The sequence below is a fragment of the Microcebus murinus genome, chromosome 2 (genome assembly GCF_040939455.1).
Source record: "Microcebus murinus isolate Inina chromosome 2, M.murinus_Inina_mat1.0, whole genome shotgun sequence".
Lineage (NCBI taxonomy): Eukaryota > Metazoa > Chordata > Mammalia > Primates > Cheirogaleidae > Microcebus > Microcebus murinus.
In genome coordinates this window covers 4028543-4047533 of record NC_134105.1, presented here as the reverse complement: position 1 = coordinate 4047533, position 18991 = coordinate 4028543, and the positions used below count along the sequence as shown (strand labels likewise).

Here is an 18991-nt window from a genome sequence, read left to right as displayed (position 1 = left end):
ATTATCTCTCACAGTTTCTTTGGGACAAGAATTTAGGAATAGCTCAGCTATGCGGTTCTCAAATGGGGGCTTTCATGAGGTTGCCATCAGATGGTAGGTGGGACTAGAGTCATTTCGAAGGCCTCTTCGCTCATGGGTCCGGACTAGGAAGACTCACACAGCTGCCGACTGGAGCAGCAAGGGCTTGTGAGGCATCTCTCTATCCCTGGAGTTCTCTCCAACATGGTACCTTCAGGGTAGCCAGACCGTTTGATCTGTCGGCTTGGGTGTCCAGTGCCACATGTCCAGAGAGGGAGAGCCAAGGAGAAGCTGTTGTCACTTTTATGATGTAGCCTCAGAAGTCACCTGGTGTCACTTCTGTCATGTTCTGTTGGTCAAGACAGTTACAAAGGTCTACCCAGCCTCAAGAGGAGGGAGTAGACTCAAGAGGAGGGAGCAGAGACCCTCCTGTCAGTGGGGGAGTGTTATAATCACATTGTAAGAGCAGCATGTGGGATTGAATCTGGAAAATATAGTTTGTCACGAATGTGAAGATTTGGTGGGTATGTGTTTTGACTTGTTGGTTTAATTTGATTTAAAGATGTATGGTCCTCATCTATAAAAGAGTTTTGACCAGTTTAGATATTCTAAAGCTTCCTTCTAGCTCTAACATTCTCTGGTTCTACTGATTGTTACAGGTATGACAGGGAATGAGTGTTGGGTTGGCAGCTGCCCAGCTTTTGTAGCCATTTCTAGGCATATCATCAGAGGAGTCCAGCACAGTAAGGGGCTGCTGGACTCTCTTGCTGGCCTCGGACACTAAAGGACCTGGCACTTCAGTTACCCTTTGTGTTATGTTTCTATACCTAATCTTCACTGGGGGAGGGGGAGAATAAAACAGTGATTTAAATGAGGAGCTGTCCATTGTCATGAGACTTATGAATTGAGGAGTAGAAGAATCAGGCAGGGTCATATTAGACTTCCCTTCCCCAGTTCTCAGTCATACCCTCTGGCCCCTGGAAGATTAGAAAGGAGAGGAAAGGAAATAGGAAAATGAACTCTTTAGTATTATATCTCTGTGATGGCTAAACATTTGCCATATTGACCACAGGTAGGGCTTCCTTTAGCAATGGATGGACCGTTGGTCAGGGAGTTTGGATTTCTAAGTTCCACAGAATGTTTTGGGCCTATGCTGAGAAACAGGTCCTTTTTTGCTAAAACTAGAATTTATTTAATATTACAGGTATCTAAGACTTGACAAATATGCATAACAGAATCTGTTTGGGGAAAGAGTTTAATCGCCCTCTCGTCTCTATGTAGGGGTGAGGCTACCCTGCCTCACTGCTGCGCACTGCTGGAGAGCTAGAGGCATGGAAGGTGAGGCTCTGAAGATGGTAGAGGTCCAGACACACATCGTACACCCCGGGACACAGAAGCTCTGAGGGGGAGGGCCAGTGACCGACACAAGAGACGTAGTTATTTAGTGGCAGAGCCATTCCAGGTTGGTTATGGGAAAATTTTCACATGGATATAGGGCATACAACCTCTGACATGCTTTTAATAGTTTAATAGTTTTAATAGTTTAAGTTTGTGTATATGTGTATGTAAAATTTCCTTTATAGTATATATAACACTTTAAGAAGTATAACACCCTTTAATTTCTCTGATACGAGTAGATATAAAAGAATGTTTTCACCACCTAGATTCCAAGCAAATAATCTTATTTTGAAATCTCATTTACGTCTTCACCCTTCCTGGGAAAAAGAAAACATGAATCTAACGTTGATTTAGAAATTGTGTTTCCATCCCACCAACCATATATTCATCCTTTTGGGAAAACTTTAGGACCAAAACCAACATCCATTCAGCTGTACAACAGGTATCATGTTGCTTGGCTATTACTTGCTAGGCACTCTGAGGATAACAAAAGACATGGAACACTCAGCTCTTGCTGGAAAGGAATCCCCAGTTTGGTGGGTGATCTGTAGACATTTTAATGGCAAAAGTAGTTATTAATTCTAGTGGTAAACATAGATTGCTGACCAAAGAGGGGGAGAGAGCATGGTGGACTCTGTGGTAGGGGTGGAATTTAAACTGGAACAGCTCTCACACTGTTCCTCATTCACTGGAATTAGTGCTCCATAAATATTAGTTGAATTGATGTAGGGAAAGATGAGACTAGACTGGATAAGAAAGAAAGGCATTGGCAGAAACCATGAGGATGGGGGCATGGCAGTAATGAGCTTCACTGCAAGGTATGGTAGGTGATTGGGAGCCCTCCTGTGGAGGCTGCTGCCTAGCAGACTGATAGTTTGGACTTGCTAGAAATTATTGCAGATCTTCAAGTAAGAGGACACATTCCACAGGATGTCCAGATTTGGGATACTTGGCGGTAGGGGTGCAGGGAGACACTGGGGCTGTGGAGAAGATAAGTGCAGTCACTGGTGTGGAGAGATGTGGCCTAGCAATGGGCAGAGTCCGCAGAGAGACAGAAAGAATCACACCAAACGAGCAACTCCAAGAAGAATGAATCCAGAGAGTGTGGAAATGAAAGCAGAGGGAAAAATGGTGGAAACAGGGACAGAGAGCAAGCCAGGCATTTCTTTAAGGAGGACGCTGCTACAGCTGACAGAAATAGGGCCACAGGGAGCTAAGAGAGGGCAAGTTATCTTGGTAAGAGAGAAGCTGGGGAGATTTGAGGTGTTAGGCCTGTGAGGTTAGTGGAAAAGTTGGAGATGGAACTTCAGTGCTCACTGATCCTATGACAGATTCTGATGGGGAGTGGTGAGGCAGGACCTTTGGGGTATCCCCAGGGTGGGCCTAAAATCCTTTAAGTGATGAAAGTGGCAGACATTGGGCCTTTAAGGCTGTGAGGTGGATAGGACATTTATGAGAGGATTATTACCTAATGGAGATTGCAGTTGAATTTATTTTATAAGAAATTCAGCTGTTGAGGTAAAGCTTTTTAGGTAAAGGGGATTGGGAGGATGCGGAGGACTGTTCTGGAAGGTCTGAAGGTACATGCAGGAAGTGGACGCAGGAAGAAGTCTTACCTGTGCCAATAGTAAGGTGAGGGTAACAGGCCTGTAATTCAGTGGTTATTTGGAAGAAAACAGGTTACCTGGAGGGCCCTGAGTGATAGAGCACTGGGTCACCCATGGGGCACGTGTGAACTTCCATGGCCTGAGTTACCGCATAGAAGCACTTAGCACCTCATACTTGCTGTGCTAAGCACAGCTCTGTTACCATTGGCATGACTTTTGTTGCTGGACCTGGACTTGAATCCTGGCCCTGCTTGTGCTAAGGTATGGGTTGGGGCAGGGTATCTGATTAACCTAAGCTTCTGTTTCTTCCTGTGTAGAATGGGCCCATGACAACTATCTTGGAGAGTGACAGTTAGCACACATGTGCTTCTGCCACCACCATTCCCACTGCATGGAGGCCGGAGGGCCTGAAGAACTTGGGAACTACTAAAATATTTCAGTCAGTTCTCTGGGTTTATGACTGGGCTGCTTTGAGGAGGATATGGCCTGTGGACTCATCAGTGTCCATGTTGAGATTGTGACGTCCTGAGACTATGGAAGACATTACTCTGAATGGAGAGAGTAGGTTCAAGCCTGAGCTAGGGCAAAGTGTCAGGCCTACAGAGAGATTTGACAAATATCATTTTAAATGGCCCCATATGCTGTCTTCAAACTCTAACTAATTTAAATAAACTATTAACCCTTTGCACTTGGATGTCGAGTGTGACTCGACACGGTTAGCAAAAATTATAGAGATTAAAATTACTCTTTGAATGTATCAATAATTTTAAATATAAAAAAATCCAAATAAATAAGTTTGTATGAAAAGAAACTCCAGTTTTTTATTCTACTGCTGTGCTCTGTAAAATCTGGGGTATTTAAAAAATTAAATCCCGAGTAGAATAAAGGAATCGAGAAAAAAGCAAGCGAGTGCAAAGGGTTAACTAAGCTATCCTGGAATAACACTGGTAAGTGCAAAGTGTATTTAAACTGAAGTCAGAAATCAGGAGCAGCATATGCTGGAAAGTTTGGAAATACCACCATGGCTTGCTGGTCTCCTCCCAGGCAAACTGGTTCTGATACTGTTTATTGAAAGAGTAGTATCTTAGGTCACCCTTTCATTAATGTGTTTAAATATGTAAAGCCCAAACCAAACGATATATCTCAAAGCAGTATCAACAGAAACCCTTCAGAAGGAAATATGTTTTAGATATGGGATGATAAGAATCTATAACAAACAGGATTATATGGTTGAAATGCAATAGGTCTCATCTAGTAGTCTGTTAGTGGGAGTTGCTGGTGAACAAGAAGGCATCATGTAGTATAAATGTTTTATTTCTTCTGCCTGGTGGCATCATGTTCCCTTTTTTCACTCTACCCCCTCCTTAACATAGGACCACATTTAGGACACGTCTTTAATTTTCTTCTACTGTTCTATGCCTTTGGCAGAACCATAGATCTGTTCCTCTTACTCACTGCCTGTGTCTCTAGTGGGGGGAGCTGTAGTTTGCTTACTTGCAGATCTGGCTGCTCTTCAGTCCCCTGAGAAGCAGTAAGTTATTAACATAAAACTTTGTGCAGAAAACAGGGCAGAGCAGAAGGAGCCATTTTCACAGTGGGAATCATTTTAATACCTACAGTGTTTTCCAAACAGTTATGTAAGAGGACTGAGTAGATGTTGCTTTTCAGAAGTCATAGTGAGTTTCTGACTGTGATACACTAGTTAAAATTCACCAGAGAGAGTTAATTTTGAAAGCTCTCAGCTAGGGGTTAATGCAGAGGTATCTTTTAGTTGTTTTTGTAGCTTAGCCCCTCTCTTCTGTTCTCTTCCCTGCTGCAGACAGGGATCTCTAGCACCGGAGGTGATGCCAGGATGAGCCATGTTGGGAGTTCCACACGTGGACAAGGTGCACAGCACACTTTGCCCTGTAAAGCATTTACTGTCGGCTCAGTACTATCTATCCACTATTAGGTTTTGGGGAAAACAGTATCTTGAAATACAAACACAAGCAACAGCCACTGAGTCGCATTCCTAATCTGCACCCTTGGCTCCATTCCAGGGCCCCACCACAGGCCCGAAGCTCTCCAGTTCTTTATACTTGTCACAGTTGACCCTCCCCCTGTTTCAAGGATTTGGTGACATGTGGTTAGTTTTCCCATCTGTAAAATGGAATAGTAGTAGTCTCTGCCTCATAAGGTTTTTGTGATGATTAAACAAGTCAGTGCATGTAGAGCCTTTAAGACAGTGCCTGGCATATTGTAGTGCTCAGTGTTAGCCATGTGTATTGTTGCATAGGGTGGTGCTTGCCTACCTCTTCCATATCATGACGCATATGAACATTTATGCAATTTGTACTGATTGGTTAATGGTGAAGCTACTTGCACTAGGCCCACCTGCCGCCCTGAGTGTAGAGAGAAGAGTCAGTCTCTGGGCAGCCAGGGAGGTGTTCCTCACCCACAGGCACAGGGCTGGGTGCTCCAGCCGAGGGCAGGCTCAGCAGTAGCGTGGGGAGCTCTGCACACATCAATAGTTAAGAGATAATGTTATTGCATTTTGACCTGATTATTTTTAATCCTATTAAGTATCTCCTGTTTCAAAAGTGGCTATGTCTAAACAGCCATGTCGAAATTTTCTTTATGGAGCAGAGAAGCAGACTAGATCCAAGGACTTTGGAGTTTGAACCTTGTGTTCCTTCCACTCTACTCTACCAAAAATGATAAATAGAGCTTTCCAGATTCTATTAAAACTCAAGTTCAGTAATATCAATTTAGTAATGCTGGGTTCAGGTAACTCCCCCTTTTAAAGGCAGAAGTTAAATTTTCTCTACTGTGAGTTTGTGGGTAGGTAACTTGATGGTGATGTGAAGTTTCAACTCAGTAATGGAAAACTATAGCAGTTTGTCTAAAAATTGGAGCACAACTGTGCAAGCTCATTAGTAACACAAAGCAAAGAATAATCTCCTTGCCATAAACATATAATGTGTTTCTCCAAAAATAAGACCTACCCATAAAATAAGCCCTAGCAGGATCTAAGCATTTGTGCAATAGAAACCCTACCCCAAAAATAAGACCTAGTGATGGGCGTGGCTATGCAGCGCATCTGCACAACCCATGCATTTCATAAAGGACTGGTAAAGAAGATGAGCAGCCCTTCTCATCTGCCCCATCATGACAGCTACTATCCCAGAGGTGACCAGAAAGGTGTGGGCAGCCTCACCAACAAGGTTGGCTCCCCATGTCAGGTCCAGCCATCCTGTGCGTGCTGCAAGCTGAGGCTTTGAGGGGAAAATAACACATTCCCTGAAAATAAGCCCTAGGGTGTCTTCTTGACGAAAAATAAATATAAGACCCTGTCTTATTTTCGGGGAAACACAGTATATATGTATTTGGGTCTCACCTGGCTATGGTGACACAGAAACAGAAAAGGACTTGTTTTATGTTCTCAAGGTGCACACAGGTTGGTTGGGAAGAACAGCACCAGCGAAAGGAGTGCCAACATCCTAAGACCCTCTGCTTGTGTGTCAGAGAGTGGGCAGGCTGCACACCGGTGCTTTGCCCTGGAAGCAGTGGCTGAGCAAGAGATACGCACTGCCTTTTATTTTTGTGTGTGTGTGTGTGTGTGTGTGTGTATTTATTTTCTGAGACAGGGTCTTGCTCTTGCCCTAGCTAGAGTACACTGGCATGATCATAGCTCACTGCATCTTCAAACTCCTAAGCTCAAGTGATCCTCCTGCCTCAGCCTCCTGAGTGGCTGAGGCTATAGGTGTATGCTACCATGCCTGGCTAATTTACCTATTTTTTGGTAGAGACAAGGTCTTGCTTTCCCTCAGGCTGGTTTTGAACTCCTGGCCTCAAGTGATCCTTCCTCCTTGGCCTCTCAAAGTGCTAGGATTACAGGTGTGAGCCACCATGCCTGGCCTTTACTGCCTTTTAGATGAACACATTCTTCTTCCTCCTCCACCCTTGGCCATCCAGGTATTCTGATATCTGTATACTGTGAAGGACAGAAAAGCTAACAGAGATAAACATCGTTCATGAGGCCTTGAATTTCATCAGTGAAAATGCTGAATTTCAGCTTAACTACTAGAGAAGACTGTTAAGAAACAGACTGTGTCCATCAACTTTTATTTAGATGCTTACAGTACCTATTTATTTATAAATTGATAGTGTTAATTATTAAAGTTTTAAGAATTTCAAGAGATGAAATGAATTCATAGAGGGAAAGATGATGAGAGATGAATTCATAGAGGGAAAGGAAGCTACTGCCTCACTAACCTATTTCACATATTCGCATAGTCCAACCATTGACAGTGATGAGTGGTTGTCTTTGTTTCGATTTTCAAGGCTACTCTACATTTCTGGTAAACCACAAGGTGGAGGCTGGTCTCTGAGAAGCAGATGTTTTGCTGGTTTTGAGGCCTTGTGGCTTTCCATAGAGAAGTGACAGTACAGGCCACATGAAGCTTTTACTTCCTTTTTTTTTTAAATGGGGCCATGGGTGCTTTGCACTTGATAGCATTGTCATCGATATACACTGACAGCTATGGTAGGTCTGTGTTTACACCAGACATCAGATTCATATTTCTGGAAGTAATTAGTTTGAGATGCTTGTGAGACATTCCAGTGAGTGTTCCCAGTAGACTTGAACCATAGATTTAGCCTTAGAAATACTAGTGAGAATTTTGGTGGCTATTTAGATCCAAGGAATCAATGGAGATCATATTGGAAGGAGTATGGAGAGCAGAAAGCCTAGAACAAAGCTTTGGGGAGACGCCAGCATTTAGAGGTAGTATAGAGAATTAGGCTAAATGGCAAGAAGAACACAAGGAGAGTTTGGTGTCATGGGGTCAAGAGGTCAACTCTTGTCAGAGTTAAAAATGGACCCGTTGGCTTTTAACAGTTCACGTCCACAATGGCCACCGTAGCCCAGGCCCATATCATCTCATGGTTGGTTTCACTTGCACATTAAAAACGTGGTGAGAACCAACCACCTAGTGCTGTATGGAGGCACAGTGGCGGAAGATATGATTCCTGTCTTTTCACAGCGTGTGGACTTTGTGGGTAAATGAGGCCTTATACAAATAAATAAACACACGAGAAGGAAGGGTCAGGGAAGTTTCACTTTGGAGTGGGAGGGATTTGAGGTGAACCTGGAATATCTTACCCAGACTCGGGGGTTCATAAAAAGGTCCCAGTGTGGGCCAGTTGGCAGTACTGGACATCCACTGGGAAAGGCAGACAGGGATAGGATCCTGGAGGGCCTTGAATTCAGGGCTAAGCGGTATAAGCACCATCCTGCAAAGACCACAGTGCTATTCTTAGGGAGGGGATGTAGGCAAGATGGTGTGGGACTTATGATGCAATCTGTAGTTTTGGAAAATTCCTTGGCAGGGGCTTGTAAATGGCTTGATGGGGGAGATGGGTTAACAGGCTAGTTATTAGGAAAGAGGGATAAAGGCCTGGCCTGGGACTAGCACTAGAGTGGGCAGGAAAGGAGGGCATTGAGAGACCTTTCTTAGGAAGAATACCGAGGGCTTGGTGATTTGATGTTGGGTCTAAGAGGGAAGTGCAGAGTTAAAGATAATGGTACCATGTCAGCAAATACTGACCACTGTAGAGTCTTCTCTGCATTTTATAGAGAGTATGGCAATAAAGTGTATGGATTTTGGGCAGGGAGGCTTAGTTTGAATTCCGGCCTCAGCTTCCTTTTCTGTAAAATGGGGATAATAATACTTCCTTCTTAGGTTGCAAGGAGTTTGAATTAATATATGTGAAGCTCCCAGTGTATAGTAGGTACTTGGTAACTATTAGTTGAATGAATTGTGTTCAAATTTGAATGAATTATGTTCCATTTATTAATAATAAATGGACGAAATAGGATCTGAATTCGTTTGTGCAACTCCAATTACTCCAGTGTTCCAGAACTACCCTTTCTCACATGCTGCCTTCACTGTGTGGGCCACTTCTAGCAAACCTGTGGTCCGTCACTTGGCATCAAGCCCATGTTCATTTGCATGGTCCTGGTGTTCCATGGTCTGACTGAGTCTAGATCACTCACCTTAACTGCAAGTAGACTCTGTCTCCCAAAACCCACCTCCCATTCTCTACCTCTGTCTTTCAGGGAGGGGCCTCCAACCCCCTGCATCAGCATCCATCCTTCATGATCTGGCTAGGTCTCACTGCCTGGGGAGGCATTCTGGACTGCCCCAGGCCACTCCAGTCTAGCCTTCTTCCTTTGCTGCACTGATGGGCTGCACCTGACTTTTCTGTGTGTGGGTGGATAATGTCTCAGAGTGTTCTGTAAAGACTTCTCACATACTTACCTGCTAAAAATGAATCACAGCTTAATAAAGGTCTATGGCTACCTTTATCATTTTTTAAAAACTACTCACAAGTGCTAGGTGCTCAGTAAATACCTAAATACTTAAAGAATGGATTTAGAAACAAAAGTTCTGATGACTAGGGTTGAGTGTGCCAGTAGTTCAGGTTCTCGTCTCTCACCTGGGCTGTGTGACCAGCCTCTTTAACTGGTCTGTCCTTGATCTATGCTTAGGGCATGCTGCCACTGGAGCAGTCCTCATCCAGTCTTTTCATGGAAAGCTCATACTTCAACATCTCTCCTGGCCTACAGCTAGGACCGTACCTCCTCAGCATGGCCTGAAAGGCTCCCTGCAACCTGAGCCTTGCCTGCCTCTTCAGTCTTATCTGCTGGCACTCCATTCTGCACACCCTGTCCTCCTTGCAGTTCCCAGAATGTTCTGTATGCCTTTCTTGGCTGACTTCTTGTCTTGAAGCCCTGCTAGAGCCCACCTGGCAGGCTCATGCTCTTCCTTGTCACTTCCTCTAAGACATCATAAGCAGAGTAAGTTGCTTCCTCCTCCTAGCTCCACCCACCACCCTTTGTTCCTCTGCTGCTTTTCTTGCAGGCCCTGAGATTGATCTGTTTACCTGTGTGCCTCCCTGGCTGGGCGGGAGCTCCTTGAGGGCAGGGCCGTCTCTCCGTGGATATGCCTTGTGCGGATGTGCTGTGTGGGGACAGCCCAGGATGCCTGTTGATCATGTGAACGAGACTTTTGTCAAGTAACAAAGGTCACTCATCTTCAGACTAGAGGAGAGCTTTCTTCTGCCTTAACAGATTTTTCCTTCAAACTATATGAATTATATTGAAAACTGACAATGATGAGTCATATCTTAGCAAGGGTAAAATCCAAAAACGCAAATCCTCCAGGACTGGAGTAGGAGATTGCAGATCGGACTTGCAGGCCAAGTCTGGCCCTTCACTGAATTTGCCTGGCCGGTCTCAAACGCTGGGAGTGGGAGGACCCTCTTCCTGGTGGGCAGGTGATTTATTGGCTGGGAAGCTTCCGCTGTGATTTAGTTGTGAAACGAAACGGCGCCCTGCGAAGTGCAAGCTACTGCCTGCGCTGGGCGGGAGCGGCCGCCCACAATCGCGGCCGGAAGGGACCTCGGGGGTCGTCCGGGCCTGCCCCCCATTTCGCAGCTGAGGCGCGGTGGCTGGGACAGTGAACGTGTGCCCAGGCGCTGCCGACCCTGTCTACCCGGAGCGTGGGCTGGAGACGGAGCAGCCTGGGAAGGGCCCTAGCCCCTCGGGCGCCCTCTCCCCGCTCGCCGCGGTAGGGAGGAAGTTTCTGCGCCTTGCCGCCCTGATGTACTCTTGTTTGGAAGGAGGACCCTGAGATACCAGCGCCGGGGCCGGCGGGCTCTGACTGCCGGACTAGGGTCGGGCCGGGGGCGGGGCTGGGGCCGGAGCTCGGGGCTTGGCGGGCGAGAGGGCGGCGCGGCGATCCAGGCCGCCTTTTGCAGCCGCCCGCGGCCGCGCCGGGCTCTGCGCGCCGCGCTCCTGCCTCCTCCCCCGGCGGCGGCGGCGGCGGCCTCAGCCCCGCGCCCCTCGCGCCCCGCGCCGCGCGGCCCCGCCGCGGTCACACGCTGAGCCGCCCGCGGCCGCCTCCGCCCTGCGCTTTGTGGAGCGGGAGCCGAGTGACAGGCGGCGGCCTCTCGCCGACCCGGACCGTGCTTACCTGTGGCTGCCAGGGTCGGCCGCGCAGACCGGGCTTGGAGCCCCGAGGTGGGGGCCGGGGAGTCAAGAGCTGCCCCTACCGGGCGGGGAAGGGCTGCTTGGGAGGAATGGGACAAAGTGAAAGTCTCCGGGCTGGGCTTGGAGACGAGTCCGAAAATGGAGGGGGGGGGGCGGCAAGGGCCGTTGGGAGGAAGGAAGGGGTGCCGATTCTTTATTTGGTGGCTTGGAGTGGCTTTTAACGACAGAGATGGCGGGGCAGGCCGGCTGGGACTCGGGCTCCCAGTGGGCTTCCGAGATATTGGTGCCATCCTGGTGAATTCCTTGGATTGAGGAAGGGGCCTTTTAACCCTCTAGGGTGCCCTCTAGAGAAGAGTTTGGAACAGAACCAGGTTTGGTTCTGTTCCCTCTTCTGTTTGACACTTACGGGAAGCTTGGTTCTCAGGTGGAAGCAGTTGTGCTTTTTTGTTAAAACATGGAGCATATTTGTTGAGACCTTCGTGCACCACACTGCGTCTGGTGGCCGAGGGGACAGATTGCGATTTAGCTCCAGACACAGGATGCCCTTCTGTTTAATGCGCTGCTCAGTCTGCTTGTGTGGAGTCAGGGTTCTGATGAGGCTGCTGGGGGCCTGCCCCGGCCAGCGGGTCCTAGCTGTGCCGCGGAAATACTCTCCCAGCCTGGTCAATATTCCTTAGCTGAGACTTTGTGGTGGTTATTCTGCTGATTGTAGATATCTTTGCTTTGCTGACATCCTGTTTTGTTTTTGGTTTTTACATCCCATTTGTTGTTTCTTTTTATCACAGAAACGCTTCGTTAAGGGACTCAGGCAGTACGGCAAGAACTTCTTCAGAATTAGAAAGGAGCTGCTTCCCAATAAGGAAACAGTGAGTACAATTGGACTTTATGTAACTTGATTTTTTTCCTCTTCGCTCCTGCTGCTTCTCCACATTGATCTTATGAAATGGTTTCCTTTAACCCTGTGCTGTGCTCAGACTCAGACTGGCCTCTAGAATTCTCTTCATTTTCCTTCCTTGACTTTTAATTTTAACTCATGATTTTTAAATGGTAAAATAACAGATTATGTTTATCTTCATGAAGAACATGGACCTCAGTGGTAACTATAAGAACAGAAAGGTCTTAGGGAACAGAGGGTAGGGGAGTGGTTGCTGGTCAGTTAAGGTATAATTTTAAATATAGTGGCTGAAATAGGAAATGTCATTTATCACTGCTTTGAATTTGGTAACTGGCAAAAGTCATCAACTAAACCAGACAGTAGAATTAATAGGTTTATAGCTTATACTTTGAATTCAGTTGGGATTCTTTTTTCTTTATTTAATGTTCCTATGTTTGGAAGAGTAGTTTTAATTCCTTTAATATCCCAGCCCTAAGAGTTTGCACTTTTTGCTGGACAGATACACAAATGTTATTATAAATTGCTTAAATACAGTTTTTAAAAAATTCGTTTGGTATTTCACAAAGCCTGGGGTCAGATGTGACAAATACTCTTGTTAAACTTATAGGAGGGTTTGCTGAGGAGACTTTGGAGTGGAATTATATGAAGAAAGTGCTGGGAAGGGATGCATTCTCATTTACCTATAATTGTCTGTCCTCCTGATCCTCCCACAAGTGGTATTGAGCAGGGTAGGGGAGAAAGTCTTCCTCTGGCTAGGCCAAGGAATGGGAGGCTGGGAGATGGAGTGGGACCAACCATTTCACAGTGTCTGAGGCAGAAGCACAGGGCCCAGTGACCGAAATGCTCTTCAGGACTTTGGAGAGGAGTGATCTATATTTAATCTACCTAGACATTAAGCTGCTTTTTAAAGGAGTGGGTGTGGGAGATGGATGAAGATATCCATTATAAAAGGGGGTGGGATAATTTTGAGGTTTTTGTTTTGTTTTCTGATTGGGTGTTGTTTACTGATTTCCTCTTATTTACTTCTATCTTCTTAAAAATGAACTTTTTCTGGACACTTATTGTATAGTACCTTAAGGACAGCAATGACTTGTAGTGGGAAAGAAGGGTTATGCGATTTTAAGCATAGTCTTGTATAAGTTGATAATTTGTGTCCATCAGTGATGAGTAGATTAAACTTTTAATATTTATTCTGCACCTAATATGCTGAGATAGGTCTTATTGAGAATGATAAAAAGAGAGAGAGAAAACTGTTTATAAATACTAAACTAAAATGTATTATGGAGCCAATCTGTATAATCAACTTCTTGCTCTTTCCAGAACAAGTTGGAAAGGGGCATTTAATGTGGAATAGTCAAATAAATACTTTTTAAGTTTTCTGAAGATTTCAGTTATTTGAAGTTTGATACATACTTTTAAAGATTAAAATGCCTTTACCCAAATGTAGGAATTTGGTTTGACTGAGTAAATAAGAGAGGTATCGATGAGTAGATTTGTCCTGAAGGTATGATTGGCCAGATTGTAATATCTCAAATTTTATCTACCTCTGTGCTCTGCTAAAAGTTACAAACCTTCAAATATTTGATACCAGAAATCTCATGACAATTATCTTTCTGGTTTTTTTTTAATTTATAATAGCAGGATTAAGCATTGAATAAAAACCTACTGCCTAGCATTTAGAAACACCCTGATAATTTTATCTAGTGTTTTATCTCCTTAGTGGAAACAGATGTGAGTAACCATTAACCTGGGGAAAACTCTTCAAATCTGTTTTTCTTCTTGCTCTTGAGTGTCCCTTCATATTGAGGATTCTGGCTGAGTAAATGGCTTTTTTTTCTCCCATATAGACACTCTTAGTACACCAACCCTTTGAGTTAGATATCTGGTTGTCTTTTCCAGGTGTCTCTGGACCTTTCCCTATCACTACTTTGCTGTCGCCATTTCCCAGCCTTGTGGCTCCTCTCCTCCCTTCTCTGGCACCCAGCAGTCTTCCTGTTTCCAGCCTTTCCATCAGGGCACCATCATTGGAACTAATGGGAGAGTCATTTGCAGCAGTGGAGGATTTATTGTGGCTGACATTGGCTAAACATTCATAGTGTCCTGCTGTCTCTTGCGTTGCAGTGGAGGAGTTTGGGAGTAGGGGAAATGTGTAAGTATTGTAATGAGCTGGGAGAGGCACTCATCTTGTATTTTCTTTAGTTATCCATGTAGCCAAGCTAATCATTTACAACCCACAGGGAGAGAAGGGCAAAGGTTATTTTTCACTTTTTGCTGCAGAAGATGAGAAAATTTATAGCTACCAGTGTTCTTGCTTCAAAACTTCCTGGGTAGAATTCTTATGGTCATACCACTTGTTATAGTAAATCCTTCTAATCTAGATACTTTTCATACTCTCTTCTACCCACCAGAATTATTAACTCGTTTTTTTGCCATTCTCAAATGACTCGAAACATCAGAAGGGTGTCAGCATCCAAAAGAACACGCCTGATTGGGCGTAGGAACTAGGGTCAGCAGACCTGCGTTCTATTCTTGGCCTTACCGGTAACTATAGTACTTCATGATCTCTTTTGACTGTGCTGCCTGCTTGCTTTGAGCTGTTCATTGTGAAGTTCAGGTCAAATCCTGACAAGGACTGGGAATTCTTTCCTCTGAAATGGTGTTTCTTTGCATGAGAATTTTATAGGTGCTACAGTCTTTATAAAATGCTATATATTTAGCAGTTGCTGTGCCTGAGAGTGAAGTAAGTGAAGGTTCTTGCCCCCTCTGCCACTTAACTTGCTATGAGGCCTTAGGCAGATTATTCACCCCCGTGTCCTTTAATTTCTGTGTTTGTAAAATGAGGTGCTAATTCTAATTCCTACGCCTTAGAATTGTTTTGAGAGTTAAGTGAGATAATGTCTATAAAGAGTACATGAAAACACTTGAAAATGATTGTTATTATCTACTCCAAATACTACATAAGGTAGCTAAATGCTATGAAAAGGACAGAATTACTTTTCACTTATTAATATATTGAGCCTGTGTAAAAAGAAGTTACCTGTTTTTCATTAGTCTTGCCAAAAACTCTATTAACTGAAAAACCTGGAAGGAGTGAAGGGTAGTACCTAGTTTAAAGAATCACTCTTGAAGCTTTGTCCAGGATCCTTCTGCTCTTACCAGTCATTTGGTGCATTTATGTCAGAGGAGTGTTCCTGGTGGGCACAGACATAAACAGCTTTCCTAGCTCTTTTGGTTTCTGGTGTTTATTACACAGGAGCTAAATCCAGCTTTTCTCTGAACACTGCTGCCCACTGAAGTGGGAATAGTGGCTGTGATTGCGGAAAACCAACTATTTATAGAACTTTAGTTGAATGGGTATTACGTGTTAACCTCATGGTACCCAAGAGAAAAACTGTTAAAGTCAGATTTTTTAGTATCGTGGTTGGGCAATATCCTATAGTTTATTATCCCTCTTCCCATTCTCTTTTTCTCTATAACCATTTACCTCCCCTCAATATACTTATAAAGTGTATAATTAGAAGGTAAAATACAGTAACAAATCTTGGCATAATAGCTCAGATTCTTCTTGGCCGTATACCTCATCTCTCTCAAGCCACTGTTTGTCCTAAACCACATCAGAGTCTTAGGTGTTAGTACATGCGTATAAATCGCAAAGAGTGTCCTGTCACTGAGCTTCTGGGAGGACAGTAGGGAGCCAGGCCTTTTGATTTTGCTTTGAGCACAGCTACTTTACTGTTGGGTAGATATGTTCCATGAGCTTTGATATTAAGGTAATGCCTGAAAAAACAGAGGCCTAATAGAGAATATTAATTACCTGGAGGGGGAGCCCCTGTTAGGAATAATCCAAAACCATGGATGGTCCAAAAATAATTTTTCGTGATTTTTATATTGCAGTGCTCTTCAAAATTATAAGACAGTTATTCAGGCAGCAGTGACATATATCTTCTCTCACTCTGAGAACATGTGTATGAAATTTGAACTGAAGACTTTTTGTGTCTGGCACCTGGATGATTGTCCCTTGAATCCTGGCCTTTGTTTATAGTGGCTTCTCTTACTTAGACAAATTTGGCTAGTGTTGAATTGTAGACGGGAGCACTTCCTAAGCGACCTGGCATTACTGTTCTTGTCTCAGGTGCAACTAAGGTTAGTAAGAAGATAGTTTGATCTTCCCCAACTTGGTAGAGAGAGGGGGGTACCCCCAAAGTGTTAGACTCTGGAGGGAGATGGAAGGTGAAAAGGCAAACTTTGGCTATCTTTCTTATCTTTTGATTTTAGTACCTAGCCTAGTAGAGATTAAGTCCATGTTATCTGTAAGCCCAGTTGGTGGTGCATTAATATTTACTATACTGGAAACTCATTTTCACTTACTTCCCATTTTCCTAACTAAATATTCCATATAATTCAATTTTTTAAAGTTCTGGGTACTCACTGAGTGCTGTAATGGGTAAGGTGTCTATGAAAAGAAGCAAGGTGCCAGCCCTGCCCTGCGGGGAGCCATGTTACATTTACATGGCTGCCATGCTTGGTAGCATATGCTAAGGGCCCTGGTGGCCGCACAGAGTGAGCACAAAGGCTGGGGTTTCCAGGAATGCTAACTGGAGCGGGTGGCGTTTGAAATGGGCTTTGAAGGAAGGATTCTTTTTTGATAGGCTGTGATTGGGAGAGTGGAGGAAAAGTGACTTTCCAGCTGTAGGGAACATTATGAGCAAAGGCACAGAGACAGGAAATTGTAAAACGTGCCCAGCAAGAACATGAGCGTGGTTGCAGAGGAGGTTGCATAAGCTGACACAGTAGGATTTAGGCCTAAATTATAGCTTGGAGTTAGACTTTGGGGGACCTTGAACTCAGATGTGTGTTTGGATAAGTGGGGCGACAGGATCCACTGAAGGCTTTTAAGAAGAGAAGTGAGAGCATCCTAGCTGTACTACGGGGAGGGTATACAAGATGGGACCAGAGAGGAAGGTCTTATAATAATTCAGTCTTAAAGGAAGAAAAGAAGATGGGGAGGTGAAAGTTGACTTATGGGAATGGATGCCTGCCTTTTATGTTGATATTCTCTATTGAAAATGTGTCGCCGCTTATTTGAATGGGACCAAGAGCCCAGTGAAAGGGCAGCCAGTTTTGATTTTTTTTAACTTTGAGTGATGGGATGAAAAGTGTTGGAGATTTAAATTTTTAATTTGAGATATAACATGAAAATCAACCACCTTTCTCAGCCACATTTCTGGAAATGAATTGTGTTAAATATGTACGTAACTACTGGATATTAACTGTTCTTTTTCTTCAGGCAAAATATTATTCGCATTGAGCATATTCCCCCAACAAAGAAAAAACACTATTGAGCAAGGGCTTTAAGACTGAGTAGTCAAGATTCTGTTAATATTAAGAGGTTAAAAATGATTCTAGCATTCATTATGGGCTTCCAGCATGAAGTTTATTTAACTTCAGATTATAACCTTAGATAAATAATTTTCCTAGCTTCATTAATGCTTAATCTAATATTACATAATAAAGTATGGACTTCCTGAATAGGTTGATACTACTGAGAACATGCAAATGTGTCACAGCCACACACCAGTACTTTTAAGAAGATATCTGGTTTTAAACCTGTCCCTCTGATACAAATACTGTATGTATATCCTTACTTCTCACAGTGTGTGCCTCAGGCCAGCACTATCACCATCACCTGGGTGCTTGTTAAAATTGCAGACTCTCAGGCCCCTGTTCTTGTTTCTTGAACCAGAATCTGCATTTTAATAAGTTCCCAGGTGATGTACAGTAAAGTTTAGGAAGCACTGCTGTTTACAGAAGTGCAGACTTGCAGAATCCTAAATCTGTAGGATTCATTCATTCTTAAAATAGTAGTGTCTTTATTCTGTTAAAGTTGTAAGTTGTTCCACTATTAAGGCTTGATTTTGTTTTTGAAATTATTACAAAGTAATTCAAACATATGGAAAAGTTTCTGGGTTTATTTTCATTGTCCATAATAGAATTTCTTAATATAGTTTCTCTTCCTATTGCCCACTTCCCTTTTTCCACAGAAACATAATTGTAACTCCCATCTTATTTTATGTAAAAACTCTTATCTTTGTCTTTACCTTGTGGCATGCAGTCACTGTATGTGAGTTAGGCTGTACTAAACTCGATTTACATTTCTAACAACCTTTTTATTTGCAAGAATGGTCTTCTCTTATCAATATGAAGTTTACATATTCTTTAACACCATAGTGTTTTCAGATGTTGCTTGCTTTTACTGGCATCCCTTGTAGATGAAAAAGAAATAAAATAAAAGTACTTTGAGGGCTGGCAAGATGGGTAAAAGGTAGATTTATGTGCCATACTGTTTTTCTTAATAACTTGTCCTTGCATAGACATAAACAGTTGGAATTTTCCATTTGAGGCAAAAGTGATTGCCAGTAGAAACAGGCACTGCATTTTTGGCAGCTAGTACTGAGATTCTATAGCTATTCTTGTGCTGAGGGTTTGTTCACATTAAAATGGAGAAGAGGCTTGAATCTGTTAGTTCTGATAATCTAAACCGTATGGATATGTGACTGGACAGTAGTCCAGTTTTAATAGGGTAATCTAGGAGAGATTGGCTGATTCCTTTGTGTAAGTGAAGCAGTTAAAATTTGCATGTAAGAAACTTTTGGTGCTAATGTTGGAAAGAAAAGGAGGTATTAAAAAATTAGGTGACTTTTAAACCAAAGGTGTTGGATAATTGCTTTTCTTAGTGTAAACATCTTAGGCCTTTCCTTGGCCTTCTTCTACATATGAGAGAACTAGTGGGAATCGCATGAGGGTGCTTTAATTATATGAAATGTATTACTTATGGAAACTATCCTCAAATGAAGAATGCCTTTGACTTTTAAAGTGTTATTGAACAAAATGCTGCCTACAAGGTTTAGTTATTTATTTGCTGTTGGTATTTGCCAACCCATATTTCTTATGATTTGGCTGTACCTTGGTTATCTGGATGACTTCTTAGATGAAGACATTTATGACTTTTAAACCCAAAGAGACTCAACCATTTTATTA

General features: G+C 43.5%; 1 protein-coding gene and 1 long non-coding RNA gene across 10 annotated transcripts in view; one reads left to right on the top strand and one right to left on the bottom strand.

Moving 5' to 3' along the window:
- RERE (arginine-glutamic acid dipeptide repeats) overlaps nucleotides 1-18991 on the top strand; it is a 405018-nt gene that overhangs the window by 331538 nt on the left and 54489 nt on the right. For 7 of the 9 annotated variants that reach the window (XM_075993756.1, XM_012791485.3, XM_012791482.3 and 4 more), the window contains one exon: nucleotides 11844-11924. In XM_075993756.1, the coding sequence (XP_075849871.1) occupies nucleotides 11844-11924 (81 nt within the window). Of the gene's footprint in view, nucleotides 1-10515; nucleotides 10637-10815; nucleotides 11089-11843; nucleotides 11925-18991 lie in introns of those variants that run through there. The other 2 variants (XM_012791496.3, XM_012791495.3) reach the window with 2 other exon arrangements.
- Nucleotides 14-11156, bottom strand: LOC142861619 (uncharacterized). Its single transcript, XR_012912841.1, has 3 exons — nucleotides 11042-11156; nucleotides 9951-10051; nucleotides 14-261 (listed from the first exon to the last, which is right to left on the bottom strand). It is a non-coding gene; the product is annotated as an uncharacterized LOC142861619 (long non-coding RNA).